The sequence below is a fragment of the Polypterus senegalus genome, chromosome 4, assembly GCF_016835505.1.
Source record: "Polypterus senegalus isolate Bchr_013 chromosome 4, ASM1683550v1, whole genome shotgun sequence".
Classification (NCBI taxonomy): Eukaryota; Metazoa; Chordata; class Cladistia; order Polypteriformes; family Polypteridae; genus Polypterus; species Polypterus senegalus.
The window spans coordinates 107,781,558-107,808,095 of NC_053157.1; the positions used below are offsets into that span (position 1 = coordinate 107,781,558).

At 36.8% G+C, this 26,538-nt stretch overlaps 1 protein-coding gene and 1 long non-coding RNA gene across 2 annotated transcripts; one reads left to right on the plus strand and one right to left on the minus strand.

Moving 5' to 3' along the window:
* Window positions 1-844: 844 nt before the first annotated feature.
* smim20 (small integral membrane protein 20) lies at window positions 845-16,850 on the minus strand. The gene is made up of 3 exons (XM_039751130.1): window positions 16,631-16,850; window positions 15,427-15,483; window positions 845-1,140 (listed from the first exon to the last, which is right to left on the minus strand). Exons 1-3 carry the CDS (start codon window positions 16,737-16,739, stop codon window positions 1,103-1,105), a joined length of 204 nt encoding a protein of 67 aa, XP_039607064.1. The 5' UTR covers window positions 16,740-16,850; the 3' UTR covers window positions 845-1,102.
* Window positions 16,851-16,901: 51 nt separating this feature from the next.
* Window positions 16,902-25,445, plus strand: LOC120527564. The gene is made up of 3 exons (XR_005633367.1): window positions 16,902-17,080; window positions 20,411-20,679; window positions 25,230-25,445. It is a non-coding gene; the product is annotated as an uncharacterized LOC120527564 (long non-coding RNA).
* The last annotated feature ends 1,093 nt before the right edge of the window (window positions 25,446-26,538 follow it).

Genomic DNA, 26,538 nt, shown 5'->3' on the forward strand with positions numbered 1-26,538 from the left:
ATGCATGATAAGTAGTGAATGACCTACCTTATTTCTAAAAGGAATTACAAATAGGCTTGCCACTTTTATGCATGCATGCATGCAATGTTCCTAGCACAATTGTTACGTTAAGTCAAACATTATTAATTACCTCAGATTTATGAAAACACTGCCTGCCACTGGCATAGGCACAATGCGAGAATGTGACTTATGTTTTTGATATATTTTTTGAAAGCTTACTTTTACATCCATGTATTTGATGTCAGACTTTATTTGCACCAGTATGTTATTTTACTAAAAACCTTTTAAAAACTATAAAACAAATTCCACATTTTACTGTAAAGCAGCTCCTATCAGTTTTTTTAAGTACAAAGCAAAAATGGGTTCTCTCAAGTTAAAATCAAAAGCATATTTATCTAAACAATTTTTAACATAAGCAGATGCAATCATTTTATATTTTCACACACCCAGTAAAAGAAATTCTAGACATTTCAGCAGATTTAAAAAAAATAGTAAATGCTCTGTGTTAGTTAGTTTTGGTATACTCTTCTTAGTTTTATCCTCAGTAAAGGTTCCCAAATATTTAAGTACTAAAACTATTTTTTTTAATAGCCAAGGAGATATAGTAAGCTGAATTATACAACTACAGTCTGCTCCTCACTAAACAAAAATAAATTAAATTAATTAAAATCCCTGATTAAGTCTGCAATATAATTTCAGATAAGAAAAAATGTTGGCTCAGAATTGTGTGGTATTTGTAACATCTATCATTCATTTAATTTTGAGCAAGTTAAAAATGTACAGAATGTTTATAATCTTATTACATTTCCCAGAAAAGTTTGACAAAAAAACACATTTTCTGTAGTGAAAACTAGAAAAATGCTTTTTTTAATTTCATTTGAGAAAAATGCTTTTACATCTCATATTAGAGCATGCATAATAGTAGATAAACATAATTTTGTTCCAAACAGCCAGCAAATATTATGTTCACACACATTGAAAGAAAATACCAGCAAACTCTGACAATGGAAGTTTACATTTGTTTAACTAGTACCTTGACATGATAGTCTTGGCAAAATACTTTTTTTTTTCTATATTGCTGTGTGTAAATTTAATGGTCACTTCACTTTGACTTGAAGGGATCTGACCATATTTTTAGACCTGAAAAAAAAGGGCAAAAACTTAGACATAGCTACAAATAAATAACAAGCACAACAAATACTGACCTACTTCAAGGAGCTACTAGCATTAAAAAATTGTTGAACAATTCTAAGATATGAAATTATCTAAAACAATAATTCCTGTGTCATCCTTAAGCATGCAAGATGTTTTCTAAAGGCTGGAAGTAATGACATTAAAATACTCGCATGTAGTTACATACATTTAAAATAAATTTAAAATTTAACCATGCTTACTTTTTGCTCATATAAAACCCTTTCTTGCTAAACATGCCTCATATAATGAGAACTACAGAATTGAATTTATCACAGAGATAAAGGCAAAAAAATCTCTTGTTTTTTTCTATATACAGTTGTGCTTGAAAGTTTATGAACCCTTTAGAAGTTTCTATATTTCTGCATAAATATGACCTAAAACATCATCACAATATCACTCATGTCCTAAACGTAGATAAAGAGAAACCAGTTAAACAAATGAGACAAAAATATTATACTTGGTCATTTATTTATTGAGGAAAATTATCAAATATTACATATTTGTGAGTGGCAAAAGTATGTGAACCTCTAGGATTAGCAGTTAGTTTGAAGGTGAAATTAGAGTCAGGCAGGGCCGGATTTTCCTATAGGCTAACTAGGCTTCAGCCTAGGGCCTCAAGATCAAGAGGGGCCTACATTCAAATTGTTAGCAAAATTAAAATTACACTATTCTAAAAACAGTGAACACTAAAACACTGAACCGAAAATAAGGAGAAATTCTACGCATATGACTAATAAACAAACATAAAAATGTATTGGTTAAGATCAACGCGTTCGGCTCATTGGGTCTGTTCGTTTGTATATACTAGATTGCACCAAAGTATAGTTCATACGTTCACTGATTGCTATGGCAAATATTGACGTGCCTTATGCTACTAAGCTCTGGTTTATTCTTGCATAAATAAAGTGCAGATTGGTGTAGATTGGAACAGACACACGAACAGCCCTATTGATATCCCGACGTTCGGTTATATTCGTGTTACTTAATCGTGATAATATGAAACACGTGTTAATGTTATTAGAAAAGATTCTTATTTTAGGATTGCGTACATGATCATTTGATTCTCACCTTTTGAGTTCAGTAGGTTCAATACTTTAGTGAAGTGTTTATAGACTATTGAAAAATTTTTTGTGACAATATCTTCATTTCGCAGAATTCTAGGTAAGTTCTTAACATATGTTTATTTTGTATATTTTAAAATGTATATTACGTGCTTTATTTTATATTTTCATGATTATATATATATATATATATATATATATATATATATATATATATATATATATATATATATATATAAATTCATTATTCATAATTGCTGTTTTTTTAAATGAGACAAAATAACAGTTCCATACAATCTTGATTGAAAAATGATAATTTGTTTCATTATTGAATTAAAGATATTTTGGAAATATTTTTTAAATTGATTAGTGTTTGAAATTTATTATTTTATAAACAACGACGATTATAAGAGACGCGCTATTCACGGAAATGAGTTTTTGTTTTACTTCAATTTATTATTCGAAAATGAATTGTTTATCGAAAATTTCGATAAACAAAAAACTTACCACAGTTCAAATACGTAAAATGTTATTTTTTTGTATTAATAATAAATAATTAACTTTTATTTATGCACAATAATTAATAATTTAAATATTTTGTTCTAGATTCTAATCTAAGAATGAGTAAAAGATTTGAAAGTGGCGCTTGCAAACGCAAGAAAAAGCTACAAGAGTATGAGGCAAAGAAGCTAACACCGAATACTGCTTACATGCATGTGCCAACTAGTACTACTCAATTGGAAGAAATGCAGCATGTTTTATGTGAGGACACGGCCGTTGCACCAACTCAAAGTGAAAATATGGAACTAATTCAAGAGCAACTTACTGAACACGAACATACAAACGAGCCACAAGAAAATAATACGAATATTCAGAATTTTTTTCAGACACCTAACGAGAAACACCATGCTCAAAATGTTGCAAATTTAGATAGTGATGTCAAATATATGTAATAAGATGTTGGCTTGTGGACAAATTAATCACAAAATCATATTGGGTAGAGAAGGGCCCTTATCAAGTACAGTATCACTGTGGACCATTTTTTAATTCTAAGCGAGAATATAAGAATCAGTCCAGATTTTGTACAAAAGCAATTTTTTATTCAACAAAAGCCAATGGAGAAAAATATACTCTAGAATGGCTTGTGTACTCTCCCTCAAAATGCAGCGTTTTTTGCTTTGTTTGTAAACTCTTTCCAAATATTGCATCCTCTGCAACAGCATTAACTTCTGAAGGGTTTAATGATTGGAAAAACCCTGCTATCATTCAAACTCATGAAAATTCGGAAAATCATTGGGATGCTATGTTAACGTACTTAACAAGAGCAAAAGGGGAAACTTTAACTTCAAAGCTAGAGGAAGAAATAAGAAAAGAGCAGCAATACTGGCGTGACGTTATACAGTAGAAAGAGTTTTCGCTGTAATTTGCACTCTTGCAGAGCGAGGCTTACCATTTAGAGGAGACAATGAAAAGTTTGGAACTCCAAATAACGGCAATTACTTTGGTCTTCTACAACTAGTAGCAAAATTCGATCCATTTTTAAGAGATCATATTGATCGATATGGAAATACTGGGTCAGGAAAACCTTCATATCTGTCTAAAACTATATGTGAGGAAATTATTCAACTTATGGCAAATAAAGTGAAAGACTTTATCTTTTCTTTAGCTTTTCAGTAGATTCCACTCCTGACATATCTCATACTGATCAGTTGACCTTAATTATTAGATATGTGTTACCTGAAGACGGTTTGCCAACTGAGAGATTTTTAACTTTCCTTGACCTAAAAGATCACTCAGGGGAAAGCATAGCTGATTTAGTATTTAACTATATCACTACTGAACTTGAAATTGATTTCAGAAAATGCAGAGGACAGTCTTATGATAATGCAGCCAATATGGCTGATAGATACAATGGTATGCAGCAAACAATTATTGAAAAAAACAAGTTTGCAAGATTTGTTCCATGCGCTGGTCACTCTTTAAATTTAGTAGGTCGTTCAGCTGTTGATTGTTGCCTTGATGCTGTTAATTTTTTTGGTGTTGTGAATGAAGTTTATATCTTTTTTTCGTCTTCCACAAAAAGACGGACAGTTCTGAAATCACATTTGAAACCTCATTCTAAAGTGCCTAAATATTTATCAGACACTAGGTGGGAGGCACACGCAAAAGCTACAGAAGCTATTTTAGAAAATTACAATGATATCACCGATGCACTCAATTATTTACATTCAGATAATAATACAAAGGGTGATACTAGATTGAGGACCAACAATCTTTTAGAGAAGATTGAAGAATTTGAATTTGTGTTTATGCTCCATTTCTGGAATCGAATACTGAGACATTTTTCAAAAGTAAATAAAATTCTTCAAAGCCCAAATATTTTACTTAGTAGTTGTGCAGATTGGTACAGGTCACTTTTGGATATTTTACATGGAATTAGGGAAGATTTTGATGCACTTGAGCAACAAGCAAAAAACACGTTGCCAAATACTGAATATAGAACTGCCAGAAGGATAATAAGAAGTAAAAGGCAAGGGAATTACGAAAATTCATCTGACCCTGATGCCTTAGACAAACTCTCTTCAAGAGATAAATTTAAGATTAAATCATTTATTCCTATATTAGATGCACTAGAATCAAATTTAGGAAGAAGAGCTTCTGTTTATGATGATGTAGTGAAAATGTTTTCCTTTCTTGCCGATCTTACATTATCAAAGATAGAACTTCAAAGAGGTGTTGAGCTGTTAATGCAAGAATACCCAGAAGATGTCAACCAAAATCTTACTGAAGAACTATTTAATTTCCACACATATGTGAGACAAACGCATAAGCCTTCAAAAAATTCCACATTGTCGCATACAGACTTGTATCAAATAATATTCAAAGAAAATATTCAAGTGGCCTTCCCCAATGTGGAATCAATCTTACGGCTGTTTCTCAGTTTAATAGTCACTAATTGTACTGGAGAAAGGTCATTTTCAAGACTTAAAAATATCAAAAATCAATTAAGAAGCACAATGACCCAGACGAGGTTGTCTTCATTGAGTATTTTGTGCATCGAAAATGAGACCTTCAGAAACATAGATTTTGATGAACTTCTGTGTGAAAAAGTTTAGAAAGAAATTCTTCTAATCCACTATTTCGTTTTAAATGTATACTTGGATCGAATCAGTTCTTAAATAAAATAACTATTAACATAAAATTTAATGTGATATACAATTTGATATTTTCTTTTTTGTGATCTGGATTTTGTTTGAATAAAGTTCCATTTTTGGTTTAGTTTAAGACTTAAAATTCATAATAATTCATACCTAAACTTGAAATGTGAATTATTATGAAATAAATTTATCTGAATTGAATTTGGTTTAATCTTCAATGTATTGAATAAATTTAATTTAATTTGATAGAAAATATGATAATTTTTATTGCGTAATTTATTTTCATAGTCAAAGATTTTCATTATTTGAATTTTGTTTCTTTGTAAATGCTGTGTGTTATGTTTGATTAGTTATTGTTACCAAAACTATATATGGTGCTGAGAATAAATGTCCAAATAAGTGTTCTCGACTTTTTTTTTATTTATTATCCGTGCCACATTTTTTATAAAGGTTAGTACCAATCACAACATGTTTCATTTAACATATTGATATATATCACAGTAATGATGTATTTTATTATCTCTCATGTTATTTACAAACTTAAAAATGGGAGGTGAAAGGGCCTCATAAGTGGAATAGCCTAGGGCCTCATTTCATCTAAATCCGGCCCTGGAGTCAGGTGTTTTCAATCAATGGGATGACAATCAGGTGTGAGTGGGCACCCTGTGTTATTTAAAGAACTGGGATCTATCAAAGTCTGCTCTTCACAACACGTTTGTGGAAGTGTATCATAGCACGAACAAAGGAGATTTCTGAGGACCTCAGAAAAACAGTTGTTGATGCTCATCAGGCTGGAAAAGGTTACAAAACCATCTCTAAAGAGTTTGGACTCCACCAATCCACAGTCAGACAGATTGTGTACAAATGTAGGAAATTCAAGACCACTGTTACACTCCCCAGGAGTGGCTGACCAACAAAGATCACTCCAAGAGCAAAGCGTCTAATAGTCGGCAAGGTCACAAAGGACTCCAGGGTAACTTCTAAGCAACTGAAGGCCTCTCTCACATCGGCGAATGTTCATGTTCATGAGTCCACCATCAGGTGGACACTGAACAACAATGGTGTGCATAGCAGGGTTTCAAGGAGAAAGCTACTGCTCTCCAAAAAGAACATTGCTGCTCGTCTGCAGTTTGCTAAAGATCAGGTGGACAAACTAGAAGGCTATTGGAAGAATGTTTTGTGGATGGATGAGACCAAAATAGAACCTTTTGGTTTAAATGAAAAGCGTTATGTCTGGAGAAAGGAAAATACTGCATTCCAGCATAAGAACCTTATCCCATCTGTGAAACATGGTGGTAGTAGTATCAAGGTTTGGGCCTGTTTTGCTGCATCTGGGCCAGGATGGCTTGCCTTCATTGATGGAACAATGAATTCTGAATTATATCAGAGAATTCTAAAGGAAAATGTCAGGACATCTGCCCATGAACTGAATCTCAAGAGAAGGTGGGTCATGCAGAAAGACAACGACCTTAAGAACACAAGTCGTTCTACCAAAGAATGGTGAAAGAAGAATAAGGTTAATGTTTTGGAATGGACAAGTAAAAGTCCTGACCTTAATCCAATCGAAATGTTGTGGAAGGACCTGAAGCGAGCAGTTAATGTGAGGAAACCCACCAACAACCCAGAGTTGAAGCTGTTCTATATGGAGGAATGGGCTAAAATTCCTCCAAGCCGGTGTGCAGGAATGATCAAAGGTTACTGGAAACGTTTAGTTGCAGTTATTGCTGCAAAGGGGTGGGTCACACCAGATACTGAAAGCAAAGGTTCACATACTTTGCCACTCACAAATATGTAATATTCGATCATTTTCCTTAATAAAAAAAAAACATCAGAATGATACCCAGCCTCCAAACTCCTTAATAAACTCTGCACTAACTATGGTCACAGAGTACACCTCTAAAATAACAAATACAAATGCACTGCTCAGCTCTGTAAATTACACTAGCTGTTTCTTCTCCAATAATGTTATTTACCAGTAGAGATTGCTTTCATTTGGTTGGTCTATCCCCAGTTCCAGTCTTAATTACATATTAGGGTCGGTTTATACTTCATGCTCGGAACACATGGCTGCTACGCGTTTCCAGCGTTCATTTGACTTGTCCTCTGAGCACGTCCTCAGAAATTAACATGATGCAGCAGCATCAGAATGTATGGCTGCATATTTGAACCACTGAGAAAAAAAATACGGACACAGTGAAAAGGTCTACTTTCTGATTAATGGTGAAATTTCGGCTTTAATCTTGAAATGTCCACTTTAACCTCATAGTTTATTTTATCATTAAAGTAGACTGTCGTAAACGTCATTTTAAAACCGACCCAGTTGTTAATCACTACGTACTTATAGGGCTTCCTCCTGAACTGACAGCAGCAGCAAGCAGCAATAGATCACCACACATAACACATTAAATTTAAGATATTACAGCTTTCTGCACATTTATAATCCTTTAATTTATACTTGATATCACTTTGATAATAAAATGCATAAAAGTATGTGTGTTACATTTTACAGACAAAACATTAACTTCATTTAATGAATGAATACTGTTAATACCAGGTTTCCCCAAAAACAAGACCTACTCTGAAAATGAGCCGTAGCATGATTTTCAGGCTGCTCTGTAATATAAGCCCTACCCCAAAAGTAAGCCCTCGTCAAGAGCATCAGCTGAAAAGTCAGGTGCCACGTGATGCGTGTGCCTAAAACATCCATTAAATTCCGAGGACACCTTGCCACAATATCTCTGAAAAGGATGTTTAATGATTATATCCATCAATTAGGGGATGTGCCCATTCCAACAGCATCGGCGCAAGACAGAAACAAAATTCCTGGACAGGGCATTGGCTCATTGCAAGGTGAACACAAGCACATGCATACATTAGCGTCATTGTAGCTTAACCAAATCCTGGATCTCTGGGTGGAAAACTGAGCACACTGTGGAAATAAACCCACCAGGAAAACAAGCAAACTCCAGGCAGGGATCACAAGGACACAGTGCCTCCGTCCATGAATTGTTTCTGCCTCATGCCCAATGCTAACTGGAATGGGCGCATCCCTGGATTAATGGATTTAATCGTTAAACATCCATCCTTTTCAGAGATATTTTGGCAAGGCGTCCTCGGAATTTAATAAGTGTTTCAGGCAAATTACAATGCAGCGATGTCGAACCTGTTCTCACCGTGATGATATCTCACACTGCCACCTGGTGGAATCTTCCAGATTTACGTAAAGTACACGCACAAGTATAAATAGTATAATGCTTGCGCAGCAGTAACGTTCACAGGCGCACACATCGTACAGTTATGGCTAATGCTACTTTAATATCCGCCTTTCCGTTTAGGTTTGCTTATTATCTGCCAGCAGCCCATCCTCCAGACTTCAGATCATAGGAAATTTCTCTAAAATAATTGCAGAACACTGTGACCAACTTTCATGCAAATGGTAAATTTTAGTTCTATTCTGATTATTCCCAACTTTGCTCCCGTTTGCCTGGAGCAGAAGCTTACTCTCTTTCTTTCTATCTTTAAGGTCAATGACTTATTATTGATCTGTGGCTGCAATAGGAGTATTTGAAGTGCAAATCTTGCCACCTCCTTTGGAATGTCAATATAATGTCAATATTGTTAACTTATTAATGTAATATTCTCAAACCTGCCAAATGTAACTTGGGATTACTGGAGTTTTGTTTTTTTTTTTAATTATTACCAATGAATATAAGACTAGGAAAAGGTGCCATATTTAGAACTGATAATTAACATGATTAAGAGAAGTACTAAGGGTTGTGGAGACGTAGATGAAGTCATCTTTGCAAATGAGGGAGAAGCGGCTAAGAGTTGTATTTTTAACTAACTCTCACACCACTGAAAATTTTTTTCTCCAAAAAGCTTATGTTTTGGTTGTCACTAAGAAGCTGTGTAGGAATTCTAAAAGCATTTTTTTCCCTTTAGAAGGGTTTTTTGCTCTTTTTTTTGCCAGCAAAGGAGCAAAAGCAAATTGGTGTTTGGGGATGTTCATTTGGAAAAGCTTCTTGTTGCGTGTATTTGTTTTTGTGATTTGTATTCGGACTAGCATTGGAAAGGCAGGGCAGTAAGAAGCAGTAGATAACACATGCATGTCTGTAAGTAAATAAGCAGTGTAGTAGCAACAAATAGTTATGAGCAACAAACAATGATTTCTTAGTGTGAAAAAAAGAAAGGCAGCTACTGACTTCAAAGAGGTAAAGAGAAAGACTCAGTGGTACGTAGGGAGGTGGCCCTTATTAGGCACAAGCAGTTGTAGTAGCAGACAAGACAGTAAGAAACAGCGGATATTCACAAAGCAGGTCTTTCTAGATTAAACAGTTCTTAGCAGTTAGGAAAGTAGAGCGGTTAAGAGGGCAACAGTGGTAGTGATTATAAATATGAAGGAGTACAAATGATGTGAGTGGATAGCTTTTAAGTAACGAACAAGAGGAGCGCAAAGTTAGGATAGCAGACAGAGAAAAGCTACAAAAGTAAAGCCTTCAGCATGGGAAAGGTGCTATATAAATAAATTTGCCATTATCATAACCTCATAGAAAGAATAGAAATAGACGGTAGTTGAGGGAGAGAATACTACAAGAGCTTATGGGACCAGAAGATGTAAAATAACTAGCAGTTCTTTAATTTCTTTGGCTTAATTTTTTTAATTTTACCATTTAAGTTAAACCATTTAACTTTAATAATAAAGACATAAACATTTATGTCAGTTTTAGTAATCCTAACTCAAATTTAAACAATGAGGCAGGTGCAAAGTAAGTCCTGTTGGATGTTTGACTTTTTAGATGATGGCTTGGAAGAGGTAGTCTTCTATGAGGGCTACAACTGCAGGAGATGCCAGCTGATCCAGAACATCAAGCTCAGGGTCGCAGAACAGGAGGAGGTGTTGGCTGGCATGTGTTGTAGTAGAGAATTGGTGAACCTGGCCCAGGTGTCCTTTAGAGAGATAGTATGCGCCCCTAAGAAGGCGCAGGAGGAGATTCCAGATCACCCAGATAGAGATAGGTGGGTCACAGTCACAAAGTGCAAGGTAAAGCATACACACTGTCCGAGGACATCAACCCCAGTACTGTAAGTGTCAAATCGTTTTCAGGTCCTCGAGGAGTTGGACAGTATCTCTGAAGATTCTGAGGTGGTAGGCATGCATGAGGATCCCCAACAAGTTACCTCAAAAACAATTCCCAGAAAGAAGTAGAGGTGTCAGGATGAGGAACAGAAATGACCAAGGTAGTCTTCTCTGAAGTTCTACCAGTGCCACACACCAGTCCAGGTAAGACAGAGAAGATTAGAAGGCTTGACACATGGCCCAAATCTTGGTGTAGAGTAGAAGGGTATAGGTTAATAGGGCATTCTGACTCCTTTTGGAAAAGATAGGACCTGTTCCGCCACAATGGGTTACATCTGAACCGGAGGGGCACCAATGTGTGGGGCAGGCACATGAGTAGGTTAGTCGAGGATTGTTTAAACTTAGGTATGGGAGAGGCAGAGAGTTTATGACAGGCAAGGTTTTGAATGGTATATGGACGAACAAACAATTGTGTAAAAATAAAAATGCACAGAAATGTAAATTCTAACCCAACTTTTAAATGTAAAACTGAAACGAGTAACACTAAAAATACCTTGCCTTAATGCTAGAAGTATCAAAAATAAAATAAGCGAGGAGTTGTATGTAGAGGAGAACAGTTATGATATTATAGCAATTAATGGAATCCTGGCTAAATAACAAAGATAGGGATGAGTGTAACATAGTGGGGTACATATTTTTAAGAAGGATAGGAAAAACAGAAAGGGAGGTGGGGTTGCTGTTTATGTCAAATAGAATTTAAACGCAAGTCCTCTTCAGTTGGAATGCAGACAGCAATTTCAAAGCATATATGGCAATAATATTAAAAAGGCAAGTTTACAGGGGGATATTATAGCCATGGGAGACTTTAACTACACAAATATTAACCGGGAGCTTTTAAGAATTGTTTTGGGTGGCTATCCACAAGCATTTTACAAGACGTGGCTAGTATTTTGGCCCATTCCTCCAGACAGAACTGGTGTAACTGGAACAGGTTTGTACACCTCATTGCATGCACATGCTTTTTCAGTTCTGCCTACAAATTTCCAATCGGAATGAGGTCAGGGCTTTGTGATGATCATTCCAATACCTTAACCTTGTTGTCCTTAAAAAATTTTGCCACAACTTTTGGAGGTATGCTTGGTGTCACTGTTTATTTGGAAGACCCATTTGCAGTGACATTTTTTAATATAAACTGCTCAAACAAAATAAAGGAAAACTGTGAAAACACATCAGATCTCAATGGGGAAAAAAAAAATCATGCTGGATATCTATACTGATATGGACTGGGTAATGTGTTAGGAACGAAAGGATGCCACATTGTTTTGATGGAAATGAAAATTATCAACCTACAAGAGGGCTGAATTCAGACACCCCAAAAATCAAAGTGAAAAAGTGATGTGGCAAGTTAATAAATTTTGCCGAAAATTCATTACAGCAACTCAAAAATCGTACTCAATAGTTTGTATGGCCCCCACATGCTTGTATGCATGCCTGAAAATGTCGGAGCATGCTCCTAATGAGATGACGGATGGTGTCCTGGGAGATCTCCTCCCAGATCTGGACCAGGGCATCACTGACCTCCTGGACAGTCTGAGGTGCAACCTGGTGGTGTCGGATGGACCAAAACATAATGTCCCAAAGGTGTTCTATTGGATTTAGGTCAGGTGAGCGTTGGGGCCAGTCAATGGTGTCTATTCCTTCATCCTACAGGAACTGCCTGCATCCACATGAGGCCAGTCATTATCGTGCACCAGGAGGAACCCAGGACCCACTGCACCAGCATAGGGTCTGACAATGGGCCCAAGGTTTTCATCCTGATACTTAATGGCAGTCAATGTGCCGTTCTATAGCCTGTAGAGGTCTGTGGGTCTCTCCATGAATATGCCTTCTCAGATGATCAGTGAACCACCACCAAACTGGTCATGCTGAACGATGTTACAGGCAGCATGAAGTTCTCCACAGCTTCTCCAGACCCTTTCACGTCTGTCACGTGTGCTCAGGGTGAACCTGCTCTCATCTGTGAAAAACACACGGTGCCAGTGGCGGAACTGCCAATTCTGATATTCTATGGCAAATGCCAATCGAGCTCCACAGTGCTGGGCAATGAGTACAGGGCCCACTAGAGGACGTCGGGCCCTCAGGCTACCCTCATGAAGTCTGTTTCTGATTGTTTGGTCAGAAACATTCACACTACTGGCCTGCTGAAGGTCATTCTGTAGGGCTCTGTCAGTGCTCATCCTGTTCCTCCTTGCCCAAAGGCGCAGACACCGGTCCTGCTGATGGGTTAAGGACCTTCTACGGCCCTGTCCAGCTCTCCTAGAGTAACATTTTATATATACAGTGGTGTGAAAAACTATTTGCCCCCTTCCTGATTTATTATTCTTTTGCATGTTTGTCACACAAAATGTTTCTGATCATCAAACACATTTAACCATTAGTCAAATATAACACAAGTAAACACAAAATGCAGTTTTTAAATGATGGTTTTTATTATTTAGGGAGAAAAAAATCCAAACCTACATGGCCCTGTGTGAAAAAGTAATTTCCTCCTTGTTAAAAAATAACCTAACTGTGGTGTATCACACCTGAGTTCAATTTCCGTAGCCACCCCCAGGCCCGATTACTGCCACACCTGTTTCAATCAAGAAATCACTTAAATAGGAGCTGCCAGACACAGAGAAGTAGACCAAAAGCACCTCAAAAGCTAGACATCATGCCAAGATCCAAAGAAATTCAGGAACAAATGAGAACAGAAGTAATTGAGATCTATCAGTCTGGTAAAGGTTATAAAGCCATTTCTAAAGCTTTGGGACTCCAGCGAACTACAGTGAGAGCCATTATCCACAAATGGCAAAAACATGGAACAGTGGTGAACCTTTCCAGGAGTGGCCGGTCGACCAAAATTACCCCAAGAGCGCAGAGACGACTCATCCGAGAGGTCACAAAAGACCCCAGGACAACGTCTAAAGACCTGCAGGCCTCACTTGCCTCAATTAAGGTCAGTGTTCACGACTCCACCATAAGAAAGAGACTGGGCAAAACGGCCTACATGGCAGATTTCCAAGACGCGAAACCACTGTTAAGCAAAAGAACATTAGGGCTCGTCTCAATTTTGCTAAGAAACATCTCAATGATTGCCAAGACTTTTGGGAAAATACCTTGTGGACTGATGAGACAAAAGTTGAACTTTTTGGAAGGCAAATGTCCCGTTACATCTGGCGTAAAAGGAACACAGCATTTCAGAAAAAGAACATCATACCAACAGTAAAATATGGTGGTGGTAGTGTGATGGTCTGGGGTTGTTTTGCTGCTTCAGGACCTGGAAGGCTTGCTATGATAGATGGAACCATGAATTCTACTGTCTACCAAAAAATCCTGAAGGAGAATGTCCTGCCATCTGTTCGTCAACTCAAGCTGAAGCGATCTTGGGTGCTGCAACAGGACAATGACCCAAAACACACCAGCAAATCCACCTCTGAATGGCTGAAGAAAAACAAAATGAAGACTTTGGAGTGGCCTAGTCAAAGTCCTGACCTGAATCCAATTGAGATGCTATGGCATGACCTTAAAAAGGTGGTTCATGCTAGAAAACCCTCAAATAAAGTTGAATTACAACAATTCTGCAAAGATGAGTGGGCCAAAATTCCTCCAGAGTGCTGTAAAAGACTCATTGCAAGTTATCACAAATGCTTGATTGCAGTTATTGCTGCTAAGGGTGGCCCAACCAGTTATTAGGTTCAGCGGGCAATTAGTTTTTCACACAGGGCCATGTAGTTTTGGATTTTTTTTTCTCCCTAAATAATAAAAACCATCATTTAAAAACTGCATTTTGTGTTTACTTGTGTTATATTTGACTAATGGTTAAATGTGTTTGATGATCAGAAACATTTTGTGTGACAAACAAACAGTTTTTCACACCACTGTAATGTGTGTGTGTATATATATATATATATATATACACACATATATACAAAAATAAAAGTCAATGTATGTATGGATGTTCTAGCATCACTTCTGAATGGCTGGAGCGATATTCATGAAACTTGGTACACATATGGTATTTCTCATTGGTCGACTAAAACACTGTAGGGTGAAATCAACCCTGACCCCCGCTTCTGGGTAGGATGAGGGGGCAGTGATGACATTTGGAACGACCACCAGAGGGCAACTGGAGGTGACTACCGGCATTCTTTATATTAAATAAATAAATATATATATATATATTTTTTTTTTATATTTATATTTTCCTCCCGGGCTACACTGGGTATTTCTGCTAGTACAAGATAAAAACTATAGCAAAGGCACTAAAATCGCTTACACCTGCACAGTCACCTACTGAACTGGCTCACCTGTCTGCACTTGATCCATGGTGAGGAACATTCTGCATGCCAAGTGCATTAAAAAACCTCACTACTCATCATCTTGTTGCATAACATATTTGCAACCCAACCAAACAGTTTCAGCAGGGAAAACTATAAATCCCTTGTACTTCACCTGTTGTAAACATCAGTGAACTCCACATGAGTACTCTTAAACAATATGGACCTGCATATCAAAACTAAAAATGTTTGTTTTCACAAGGCCACTGAACATCACTGAGGTAGTAGTTAATTTGTTTGATTTTTTATGATTCCTTAAATTTAATAAAGGAATAAAATACTGTTAAAGCATACTGCATGTGTAGCAATTATAAGGACCTAATACAGCACCCCTTAGCCTCATGTTAATTTTTACATTTTAAATCCTATTTACTTTTCTATGAATAAAACAAGAGGAACTTTGACTTCATTCTTCTTCTCAAAATGTATTTAATAGTAACCTATTCAATAACTGTTATCTTTTTTTCATTTCAATAGAAAAAGTCAATAATAAGATAAAATATAATATATATTTTACCAGCACATGAGTAGGTTAGGCGATATCAGGAATTACTGACCTGTTGGCTGAACATCCTCCTGTTTAATTCCAGCTCTATTCAATTTCTGCATTTCTTCTATTCATGCAAATAAATTAAAGAATATTTAAAGTAAATTAAAAAATTTGGTATTTTTAAATTTAACTCAAATTCTTCCTTTGTTATCAATCCTAATACAATTGTCATTAAAATATATAAGAAATGTCCTATAAATCTAAGGGTATGAGAATTTTATGCTAACAGTAAGAACCAAATTTAAAACTTTTTTTTTTTTTTTTTAAATATCACTTTTTAATATTCTGTCCATGAGTACTCACAGTAACCACAGATTGTCGTCTGATGCTACAAAGCCAATTTTTTGATCTCCTCAAATATGGGCAATTGCCAAGCTTAGGGCAGGTTTCAAGAAAACACAGAAGCTTGAGAATAGACATGCCCATATACAGTAATTTTTGAAAGAAAACCTTCCAGCCAACGTTAAATATTAATAAAGGCCTTACTTAGACTAAAAGTGTCAGTTCATTGCTGGTAGGGAAAAAAAAAATCAATAATTAACAAACTTGTATCTGTCCCTCAAGACAACTAATTTTGGGAGCCATTAAGCATGACTGGATTAAACTGAAATTCTTTAAAAATACCCTTCCCAGCCATAAAATGAATCTCATACTGTGACACTGATTCCATGAAAGCTGTACAATTTATAAAATGCTAACAAATCTACAGTTGTCATTGTATGGTTTTGACTTGCAATGGACTGCACCATATATAATGGAAAGACCATGTTGAGAAAAAGGATATGTAAATGGATTTCAGAAAGAAAACAATGCCTTATGATCAAATCACAGTACGTACAACTCAACTATACACTATCAAATTATAGAGTACTTATGGACCTCAAATTCAGTAAAACAAATATTGTTTGAAAACAATATACTTGGCCAGATTTAACAGCAAAACACCTCACAAAACTGGAAATGGTCTGCCATGAACTAAAGTCCTGTAAAACGGACCGAACAGTAGACACTGAATACAAAAATCTGAATAAATAGATACATTCAGCATTCACTTAACAGTCTCTGAATAGCATGTCTGAAAACAAAAATCTGAATAAATACATGCATTCAGCTTTCATTTAACAGTCTCTGCACACTTTAACATTACAGCCATAATAACGGAATACTTTTAACTGCTTTAAACATCCTGGTTATAAAAACAGTACACTTACTATATTCGTCTACATGTGTGAGTGGATAAAAATATAATGGATACAATGTCACTCCCACTGCAGTCACAAAGCCACCAAATATTAGAGCAATTCTCAGGTTCTTAGACATTTTTGTATCTCACGTCGCAACGTTTCTCTAAATTCAACAGGGATGTTTCTTAAATCCGTGAATCGTTGGACACTGACATCTTGAGGAAAGACGCTGGCGAAGACATGCAGCGACCCTGAAATGACGTCATATTATGCGCGCATAATTAAATACGCATGCCCAGACGCTGACACACCTGTGTTCTAGCGTATATTTACTGCAGTCCGATATAGGTCCAGTGGCAGACCTTCGCAGCTCTCTGATTCAGTAGGTCCACTGAACAGCCCTCAGAATTGCAGAATTTTGTCATTTGGTTAACTTGACTTCAATCAGCTAACCCTCACCCAGGACTTAACTATAATGTAAGTATGCGTTATCGCTGACGTATAATATAAAGCGACAACAGCCTCAATGAACGTGCGAGCCAATTGTAGCCCGTATCTCTACCAAGAATTCACCGACGCTTTCAATGATTCTCACTGCGTTATACACTTCTTCCGTCAATTTTATGTTTTTCATTGTTCTTTACTTATTTATTTGCTTACTTTTTATCACTAAACCGTATATTCATGACCTTAGTTCGTTTCTGTCTTTAGGCTTACTTGTTTTATTTACTGTATATATTCGCATATTTTTAACTCAAAAGTTTCCTGGACATTATAGTTCAGTGAAAAAATGTAAACAGACTATTAAAAAATAATTATTATATTGTATTTATCGCTCTTATATGCTTAGTGTATAAACAATTATTATTTGGACTATTTTCAAATATGGGTGCTTTGTACGGTTTACCTTAAATTGTCTTGTTTTTGCAAGATCAATAATGATTGCACTGACCCTTATTATACAATAATGTCACACACACATATATATACTGATCCGCTACAACATTAAAGCCACCTGCCTAATATTGTGCAAGTCCCCTTTGTACTGTCTAAACAGCTGAGATCTGCTGAGGCATGAAATCCACAAGTCCTACGTGTTGCAAAGTGGGGCTTTCATGGATCTAAGGAATTTGGAGGCCAAGTCTGCTCCTTAAACTGTTTGTTAAGTTCCTCAAAACATTCCTGAATATTTTTTGTAGTGTGTGTATTATCCTGCTGAAACAGGCCACTGCCTTTAGGAACTACCATTGCCATGAAGGGGTGTACATGTTCTGCATCAATCTTTAAGTAGGTGGTGTGTTTCAAAGTAAACTCTGCATGAATTACAGTACCTATGGTTACCCAGCAGAACATTATTCTGAGCATCTCATTGCCTCTGCCGGCTTGCTTTCTTCCTTTAATGCATCCTGCTGCCATCTGGAGCCAAAGGGTTGAAGTGGGCCACTGTGATTTGTGAGTTTTATTTTACCTTACTTCAGACAGGTAAATGAAGCTGTGAATAAATACATCTGAAACATCTAAACCATGTAAGCCAGCTAACAGCGAGAAAAGCATTACTACCATGTAAGCAAACTAAAAAGGAGAAGGCAAAACAAAGCTGAGGAGAGACAAGTGGAGACAACCCAGGCAGGCTGTTAAAAGGAGAGCAGGTGTACCCTGTGGTTTGGCAGTCAATTTATGGTCAACAGTTACTGTGTGCTATTTCAATTTAACCAGTACCAGCAAAAGATTGTATCCCCTGTTTGGAAACTGCATGTTCTTATTTTGGAACCAAAGACTGTGAGAAAAATATTAAAGCTCTGGCAATTGCACTGAACATTGAAGCTCACCTACAGATGGATTAAAGACATTGCTCCTTCCTGTACCTAGGAAACATGCCTTCTGCACTCTCTGGAAGTAGCCAGAGCTGACTACAGAAACCCCGTGACTATGTTTTGTGCCTGGAGCTTTCCTTCGAAATTCTATTATTGTGGGCGATAGCAGATATTACAAGAAGTTAAGTGAATCCTTTGTTTAGTGTTATTTTTGCTTTCTTCATATTAAAATTACAAACATTCAGCTACGGAAGGATTTAATATTTTAGAAACCTCTGAGTGGCCCAGCCCAGCCTGTGGTCCTGCCAGGGCTCCAGACTGCAACTAAAATGGTCTCAAATGCAACCAAAAACAGGCTTTAACAATTTTCATTTTTACTTAGTTCACCAGTTGCAAATGAAATCATTGACATTTTAAACTAATTATATTGTAACAGATGCAAAAGGCCATTTTTTTTATTGTTAAATGGATGTGCTGTTAACAATTTGTGTCGGTAGGGGCTCTCCCTTGCATATCCCTGAGCCACATAAAGGCTGGTTTCTGCAAGAGAGTTGCGGAGAAAATGATGTCAGACTTGAAGACGTGTGGGGGAAAATATTCTAAGTACATGGCGCCATGAATTTTGATGAGAGGCTGGTTACGCTTGTGCCAGAATAATGAACGAAGGGCTGAATATGACGCAACCGGTCATCAAAACAAAAGATAGGCATGCAAAAGATTTTAAATTCATCTGCCCATGATATAGGTCCCCTATTATGAATATATCTGTGGCCTGTGGAATTCAGTTGTGCCTTCTGATTTAGTGTGGCACACTAAACTGTGATTGTCACCGATCTCCACGTGTCAGCACATCTTTGCATACTGTTTCTCTTTTGATATAGCTCATACTCCATACAAAATGTCGGCCTGTCGGTCTGTAAAGATGTATGAGCAGTCGCCTGGCCTCTGTTTCGTCATGTACAGCGATGTGATGAGGAAGTCTACCTTTTAAAGCTCAAGGTATATTACAGTTGTTTTACTGGGGTGCTAGGTGATTGGTGGCGAAAAATAAACTTTGTTAAAATAGTATCAAAAATGCCACTTTGTTAGTTGTCACTTCAGTCGTTTTGGCATGTGCACTATATGTTCTGTTACCAATAAATTCTTCAATGGCAGCTCATCAAAAAAGAAAAATAGAAACAAGATTTAGTAAAAAATAATAATAATAATAATAGTAATAATTATAGTTAATTACTTGACACCTAGGAACTCTGTACAAAGACATTATTAAGACAAATCACTAAAATAAATGTACCAATCCACTTTCACGCCATATGTTTTGCCTTTCTCTTAAACAATTTACTCGGGTATTTTTTTTTCTGTAGGGCGGGGAAACAATTTCAACAGGAAAGGCGCTGTTATGGAACTCAAATTTAACCTGTGTGATATGAGTGATTAAAACCGTGTGAGTGAAATAGTTTAAGTTCTATGAAAAAAAGTAACACATTGCCTGTCAAGACCACCCATTAAAATTGGAGAAGGATCTCATATTTCAAAAGGGAAGCAAATGTTATTGCTAATACAGTGCACTATTTTGATTTTATGTACTTTGAGAGGTGCCTGGGTCAGTTGTGAGCAAAATGTTTATTTTTTTTTTATTTCAAAAGAGGAAAAAAAGTATTGCTACTACCTCAGATTCTGTTCAGTTATAGCTTTTTTTTCATATATGTTTTTGATGTGTCTGTGTCAGATGTGACCAAATGTAAAAGGGAAACAATAAATAAACATTACTTATTTTCAAATGCATTCATTTGTGTTGATTTAAAATGTATCATTATCTGCGGCTTACCGGTTGATGAAAATGTCTGACCCAGCTAAATGTCTTGGTTTGAAAATCTGGCCCAATTGATACTGTAATTGAATAACCCTGACTTAACCACTGGTGTTGGTAATTTCTTGCTGATCCATAAGTTGATACAATTTACTATATGTTCTTCTCTTTGTCTCTTTACAGACCAGATGCTTGACAGCCCTACCACCTCTGAAATCCCTTCTGGTATCCATCCCCTTGGACTCACATCTTCTTGCCTCAACTGTACTTAATCACAAGAGTCACCATCTTGGAGCAGTCACTGTTTGCCTTTTTTGATCATGTTTAGAACTCACGTTTATTTTAAATTATACAGGGCTTTCTTTGCATTTGCCTCAGTCCTTTATGTTTCTCTAACAAACATATTCCAAGGGAGCATATACTCTCAGCTGGATTCATCATCTCTTCCCCAGGTAAATGACACACACCCACCCGACTGCTGACGTGATCTGAAAAGTAAACATGATTTATCAGACCAGGCCACCATCTTTCAATTACACTATGGTCCAGTTCTGATGTTCATCTACCATTGTAGGCACTTTTGGCAATAGACAAGGTTCAGCACAGGCACCCTGACAAGTCTGCAGCTACACAGCCCCATATGCTGCAAGCTGCAATGCACTGTTTGAACACCTTTGTCTCATGGCCAGCATTAAGTTTTTCCAGTTCACCAGTTGTCCATCTTTGGATCACTATTGGTAGGTACTAAACTGCACTGCATACTGGGAGCTCAAGATGGTCTAAGCCAGTTGTCCAGTCATCACAATTTGGACCTTGCCAAAGTTGCTCAGGTGATTCAATTTCATTGGAATTCCACGTGAAAGACCAATAAAAAGTGGTGTACACTTGAGAAGTGGAACGAAAATCATACATGATTCCAAACATTTTTTACAAATAAATAACTGCAAAGTGGGGTGTGCGTAATTATTCAGCCCTCTTTGGTCTGAGTGCAGTCAGTTGCCCATAGACATTGCCTGATGAGTGCTAATGACTAAATAGAGTGCACCTGTGTGTAATCTAATGTCAGTACAAATACAGCTGCTCTGTGACGGCCTCAGAGGTTGTCGAAGAGAAAATTGGAAGCAACAACACCATGAAGTCCAAAGAACACACCAGACAGGTCAGGGATAAAGTTATTGAGAAATTTAAAGCAGGCACGGAGCACTGTACAAGTGATCATTCAGAAATGGAAGAAGTATGGCACAACTGTAAACCTACCAAGACAAGGCCATCCACCTAAACTCAGAAATGCAGCCAAGAGGCCCATGGTGACTCTGGACGAGCTGCAGAGATCTACAGCTCAGGTGGGGGAATCTGTCCATAGGACAACTATTAGTCGTGCACTGCACAAAGTTGGCCTTTATGGAAAAGTGGCAAGAAGAAAGCCATTGTTAACAGAAAACCGTAAGAAGTCCCGTTTGCAGTTTGCCACAAGACATGTGGGGGACACAGTAAACATTTGGAAGAAGGTGCTCTGGTCAGATGAGACCAAAATGGAACTTTTTGGCCAAAATGCAAAACGCAATGTGTGGTGGAAAACTAACACTGCACATCACTCTGAACACACCATCCCCACTGTCAAATATGGTGGTGGCAGCATCATGCTCTGAGGGTGCTTCTCTTCAGCAGGGACAGGGAAGCTGGTCAGAGTTGATGGGAAGATGGATGGAGCCAAATACAGGGCAATCTTGGAAGAAAACCTCTTGGAGTCTGCAAAAGACTTGAGACTGGGGCGGAGGTTTCCAGCAGGACAACGACCCTAAACATAAAGCAAGGGCAACAATGGAATGGTTTAAAACAAAACATATCCATGTGTTAGAATGGCCCAGTCAAAGTCCAGATCTAAATCCAATCGAGAATCTGTGGCAAGATCTGAAAACTGCTGTTCACAAACGCTGTCCATCTAATCTGACTGAGCTGGAGCTGTTTTGCAAAGAAGAATGGGCAAGGATTTCAGTCTCTAGATGTGCAAAGCTGGTAGAGACATGCCCTAAAGGACTGGCAGCTGTAATTGCAGCAAAAGGTGGTTCTACAAAGTATTGACTCAGGGGGCTGAATAATTACGCACACCCCACTTTTCTTAGTTATTTATTTGTAAAAAAATGTTTGGAATCATGTATGATTATCGTTCCACTTCTCACGTGTACACCACTTTGTATTGGCCTTTCACATAGAATTCCAATAAAATTGATTCATGTTTGTGGCTGTAATGTGACAAAATGTGGAAAAGTTCAAGGGGGCCGAATACTTTTGCAAGCCACTGTATGTGTGTGTGTGTGTGTGTGTATGTATATATATATATATATATATATATATATACACACACACAGTGGTGTGAAAAACTATTTGTCCCCTTCCTGATTTCTTATTCTTTTGCATGTTTGTCACACAAAATGTCAAAATGTTTCTGATCATCAAACGCATTTAACAATTAGTCAAATATAACACAAGTAAACACAAAATGCAGTTTTTAAATGATGGTTTTTATTATTTAGGGAGAAAAAATCCAAACCTACATGGCCCTGTGTGAAAAAGTAATTGCCCCCTGAACCTAATAACTGGTTGGGCCACCCTTAGCAGCAATAACTGCAATCAAGCGTTTGCGATAACTTGCAATGAGTCTTTTACTGCGCTCTGGAGGAATTTTGGCCCACTCATCTTTGCAGAATTGTTGTAATTCAGCTTTATTTGAGGGTTTTCTAGCATGAACCGCCTTTTTAAGGTCATGCCATAGCATCTCAATTGGATTCAGGTCAGGACTTTGACTAGGCCAGTCCAAAGTCTTCATTTTGTTTTTCTTCAGCCATTCAGAGGTGGATTTGCTGGTGTGTTTTGGGTCATTGTCCTGTTGCAGCACCCAAGATCGCTTCAGCTTGAGTTGACGAACAGATGGCAGGACATTCTCCTTCAGGATTGTTTGGTAGACAGTAGAATTCATGGTTCCATCTATCACAGCAAGCCTTCCAGGTCCTGAAGCAGCAAAACAACCCCAGACCATCACACTACCACCACCATATTTTACTGTTGGTATGATGTTCTTTTTCTGAAATGCTGTGTTCCTTTTACGCCAGATGTAACGGGACATTTGCCTTCCAAAAAGTTCAACTTTTGTCTCATCAGTCCACAAGGTATTTTCCCAAAAGTCTTGGCAATCATTGAGATGTTTCTTAGCAAAATTGAGACGAGCCCTAATGTTCTTTTTGCTTAACAGTGGTTTGCGTCTTGGAAATCTGCCATGCAGGCCGTTTTGCCCAGTCTCTTTCTTATGGTGGAGTCGTGAACACTGACCTTAATTGAGGCAAGTAAGGCCTGCAGTTCTTTAGACTTTGTCCTGGGGTCTTTTGTGACCTCTTGGATGAGTCGTCTCTGCGCTCTTGGGGTAATTTTGGTCGGCCGGCCACTCCTGGGAAGGTTCACCACTGTTTCATGTTTTTGCCATTTGTGGATAATGGTTCTCACTGTGGATCGCTGGAGTCCTAAAGCTTTAGAAATGGCTTTATAACCTTTACCAGACTGATAGATCTCAATTACTTCTGTTCTCATTTGTTCCTGAATTTCTTTAGATCTTGGCATGATGTCTAGCTTTTGAGGTGCTTTTGGTCTACTTCTCTGTGTCTGGCAGCTCCTATTTAAGTGATTTCTTGATTGAAACAGGTGTGGCAGTAATCAGGCCTGGGGGTGGCTACGGAAATTGAACTCAGGTGTGATACACCACAGTTAGGTTACTTTTTCACGCAGGGCCATGTAGGTTTGGATTTGTTTTATCCCTAAATAATAAAAAACATCATTTAAAAACTGCATTTTGTGTTTACTTGTGTTATATTTGACTAATGGTTAAATGTGTTTGATGATCAGAAACATTTTGTGTGACAAACATGCAAAAGAATAAGAAATCAGGAAGGGAGCAAATAGTTTTTCACACCACTGTATATATAGTGGTCTGTGGCCGGCTTGTCATGCCAGTCAACACCGCCAGGTCGAGCGCTCCCTGCAGCATGGAGGTGCCCCAAATACCAGCAGGGAATCATGGACGATGGAGTTTTCCTCTACAGCCCTGCTGGATACCACAAGGGCCATCGGAGGACGCTGCAGGGAGGCCCAGAGAGTCATTTGTACCCTATAACCTAGAAGTGTGTCATAGGCAAATCGACAGCAAGAGTCGGATGGGTCAGGAACTATAAAAAGGGTGGCAATGCATCTGGGAGTGGAGGATTGTTTATTGAGTAATACCTGTATTGTTTATTGAGTATTGTGGGGAGGAGTGTGCTTTGTGCACTTTATTATTATAATAAATTCAACTTTTGGACTTTTATCTGGTGTCTGAATTATAGTCTGAGGGTTCAAGGGGACAACAAAGCCCCGATCTGTCACTATATACAGTATATATATATGTATGTGTATATATATATATATATATATATATATATATATGTGTGTATATATATATATATATATGTATATATATATATATATATATATATATATATGTATATATATATATATATATATATATATATATATATATGTGTATATATATATATATATATATATGTGTGTATATATATATATATATATATATATGTGTATATATATATATATATATATATATATATATATATATATATATATATATATATATATATATATATATATATATATATATATATGTATATATATATATATATATATATATATATATATATATATATATATATATATATATATATGTGTATATATATATATATATATATATGTGTATATATATATATATATGTATATATGTATATATATATATATATATATATGTATATGTGTATATATATATGTATATGTATATATGTATGTATATGTATAGTCACTCACGTGCACATGGGGGCACAGCTAAAGGACTTGAGTAGGGGCAATTCCGAGTCAGACCGGGATGTGGCAGAGTGCATTGATTCTTTTTCTCACTTTCCTGCAGATCATTCATGGGGGATTCCACCTGGCCCTGTTGATGTCACTTCTGGGTCCGAGCCAATGGAGGAAGACTTTGTCAGCTCTGGTCCCTTTGATGTCATGTCCGGGCTCGAGCCTATGGCTAAAGACCCTTCTGAGCCCGACCCCTCTGACTTCACTTCCTGTCTTTTCCTTTAAAAGCCTCCACCTTTTCCTTATTCCCTCTGTTCTGTTTTGGACTCGGTTTTCTGCACATAAGTGCTATCATTTACCTACAATTTGCAGCCAGGAAACCAAATATATACGGGTGGCTGCCCCAAACCTTGTTATGGCTCTTTGTGGAGTTTGTGACAATATATATATATTTAATTTTTTTTTTCTAATTGTGCTACCCATCCAAGATGGATTTGTATTTTATTTTGGAATGTATGTAAAGTGCATTGCATTAGTTTTTGCAACAGATGGTGCATCATCAACCTTAATACCTGGAGCATTAAGGACCTTGGAATTATATATTGGACTTTTAAGCCACGGGTTTCAGAACTATTAAAGTACAGAACATTTTCTAGGTAAGGAAGACGGAGGTTTCATGGTAATATCACTGTATTCAGTACATGTAACAATAATGACCCTAATAAACTTGTACATGCATAACTCTGTAAAAGCCTTGGCATTTTCTGACAAGTAACTCTTTGAGATATACTGTAGGTTTGTAAGAACATTATATACAGTACATTGGATTCAGAAAGTATCCTGATCACTTCAGTTTTTTATCTTTTTACTGTGATGGAACCTTGTGCTAAAATCATTTAACTTCATTCTTCCACATCAAGCAACAATTAATACCCCTGATTGACAAGGCGAAAGAATTTTACAAATTTAGTTTGCCTTACTGGAATTTCTATTTGTGTTACCTAAATGACACCGGTAACCAATGTAACAATGCTAAAACTAGGGAAATGTGCTCAGATTTTCTTTTTCTGGTTAATATTCTTGCTGCGGAATTCAGCACTAACTGTAACCGATTGATGTCTTTCTTAGGCAGTCCTGTTAGGAGTGCATTACAGTAATCTAGCAGACTGAAAACAAAAGTGTGAACTAATTTTTCAGCATCTTTTAAAGTTATAAATGGTCTAACTTTATATTTATATTATATTATATTCCTTAAGTAAAAATATGCAGTCCTAGTATTTTGATTCATATAGGGCTGCCAGATTAGAAAATTAGAAATATGTTAAATCTCTTTCTATATTAATATATATATATGTGTGTATATATATATGTGTGTATATATATATATATATATATATATATATATATATAAATAAATTTAT

What these genes read in the sequence shown, in the direction of transcription:
- smim20 (XM_039751130.1), bottom strand. Translation starts at nt 16,739, where the DNA reads ATGTCTAAGAACCTGAGAATTGCTCTAATATTTGGTGGCTTTGTGACT. An exon ending in CACACATGTAGACGAATATA is followed by an intron (nt 15,484 to 16,630) that starts GTAAGTGTACTG and finishes TTGCATGAATAG; the next exon opens with AAGAAATGCAGAAATTGAAT. An exon ending in GGAGGATGTTCAGCCAACAG is followed by an intron (nt 1,141 to 15,426) that starts GTCAGTAATTCC and finishes CTTTTTTTTCAG; the next exon opens with GTCTAAAAATATGGTCAGAT.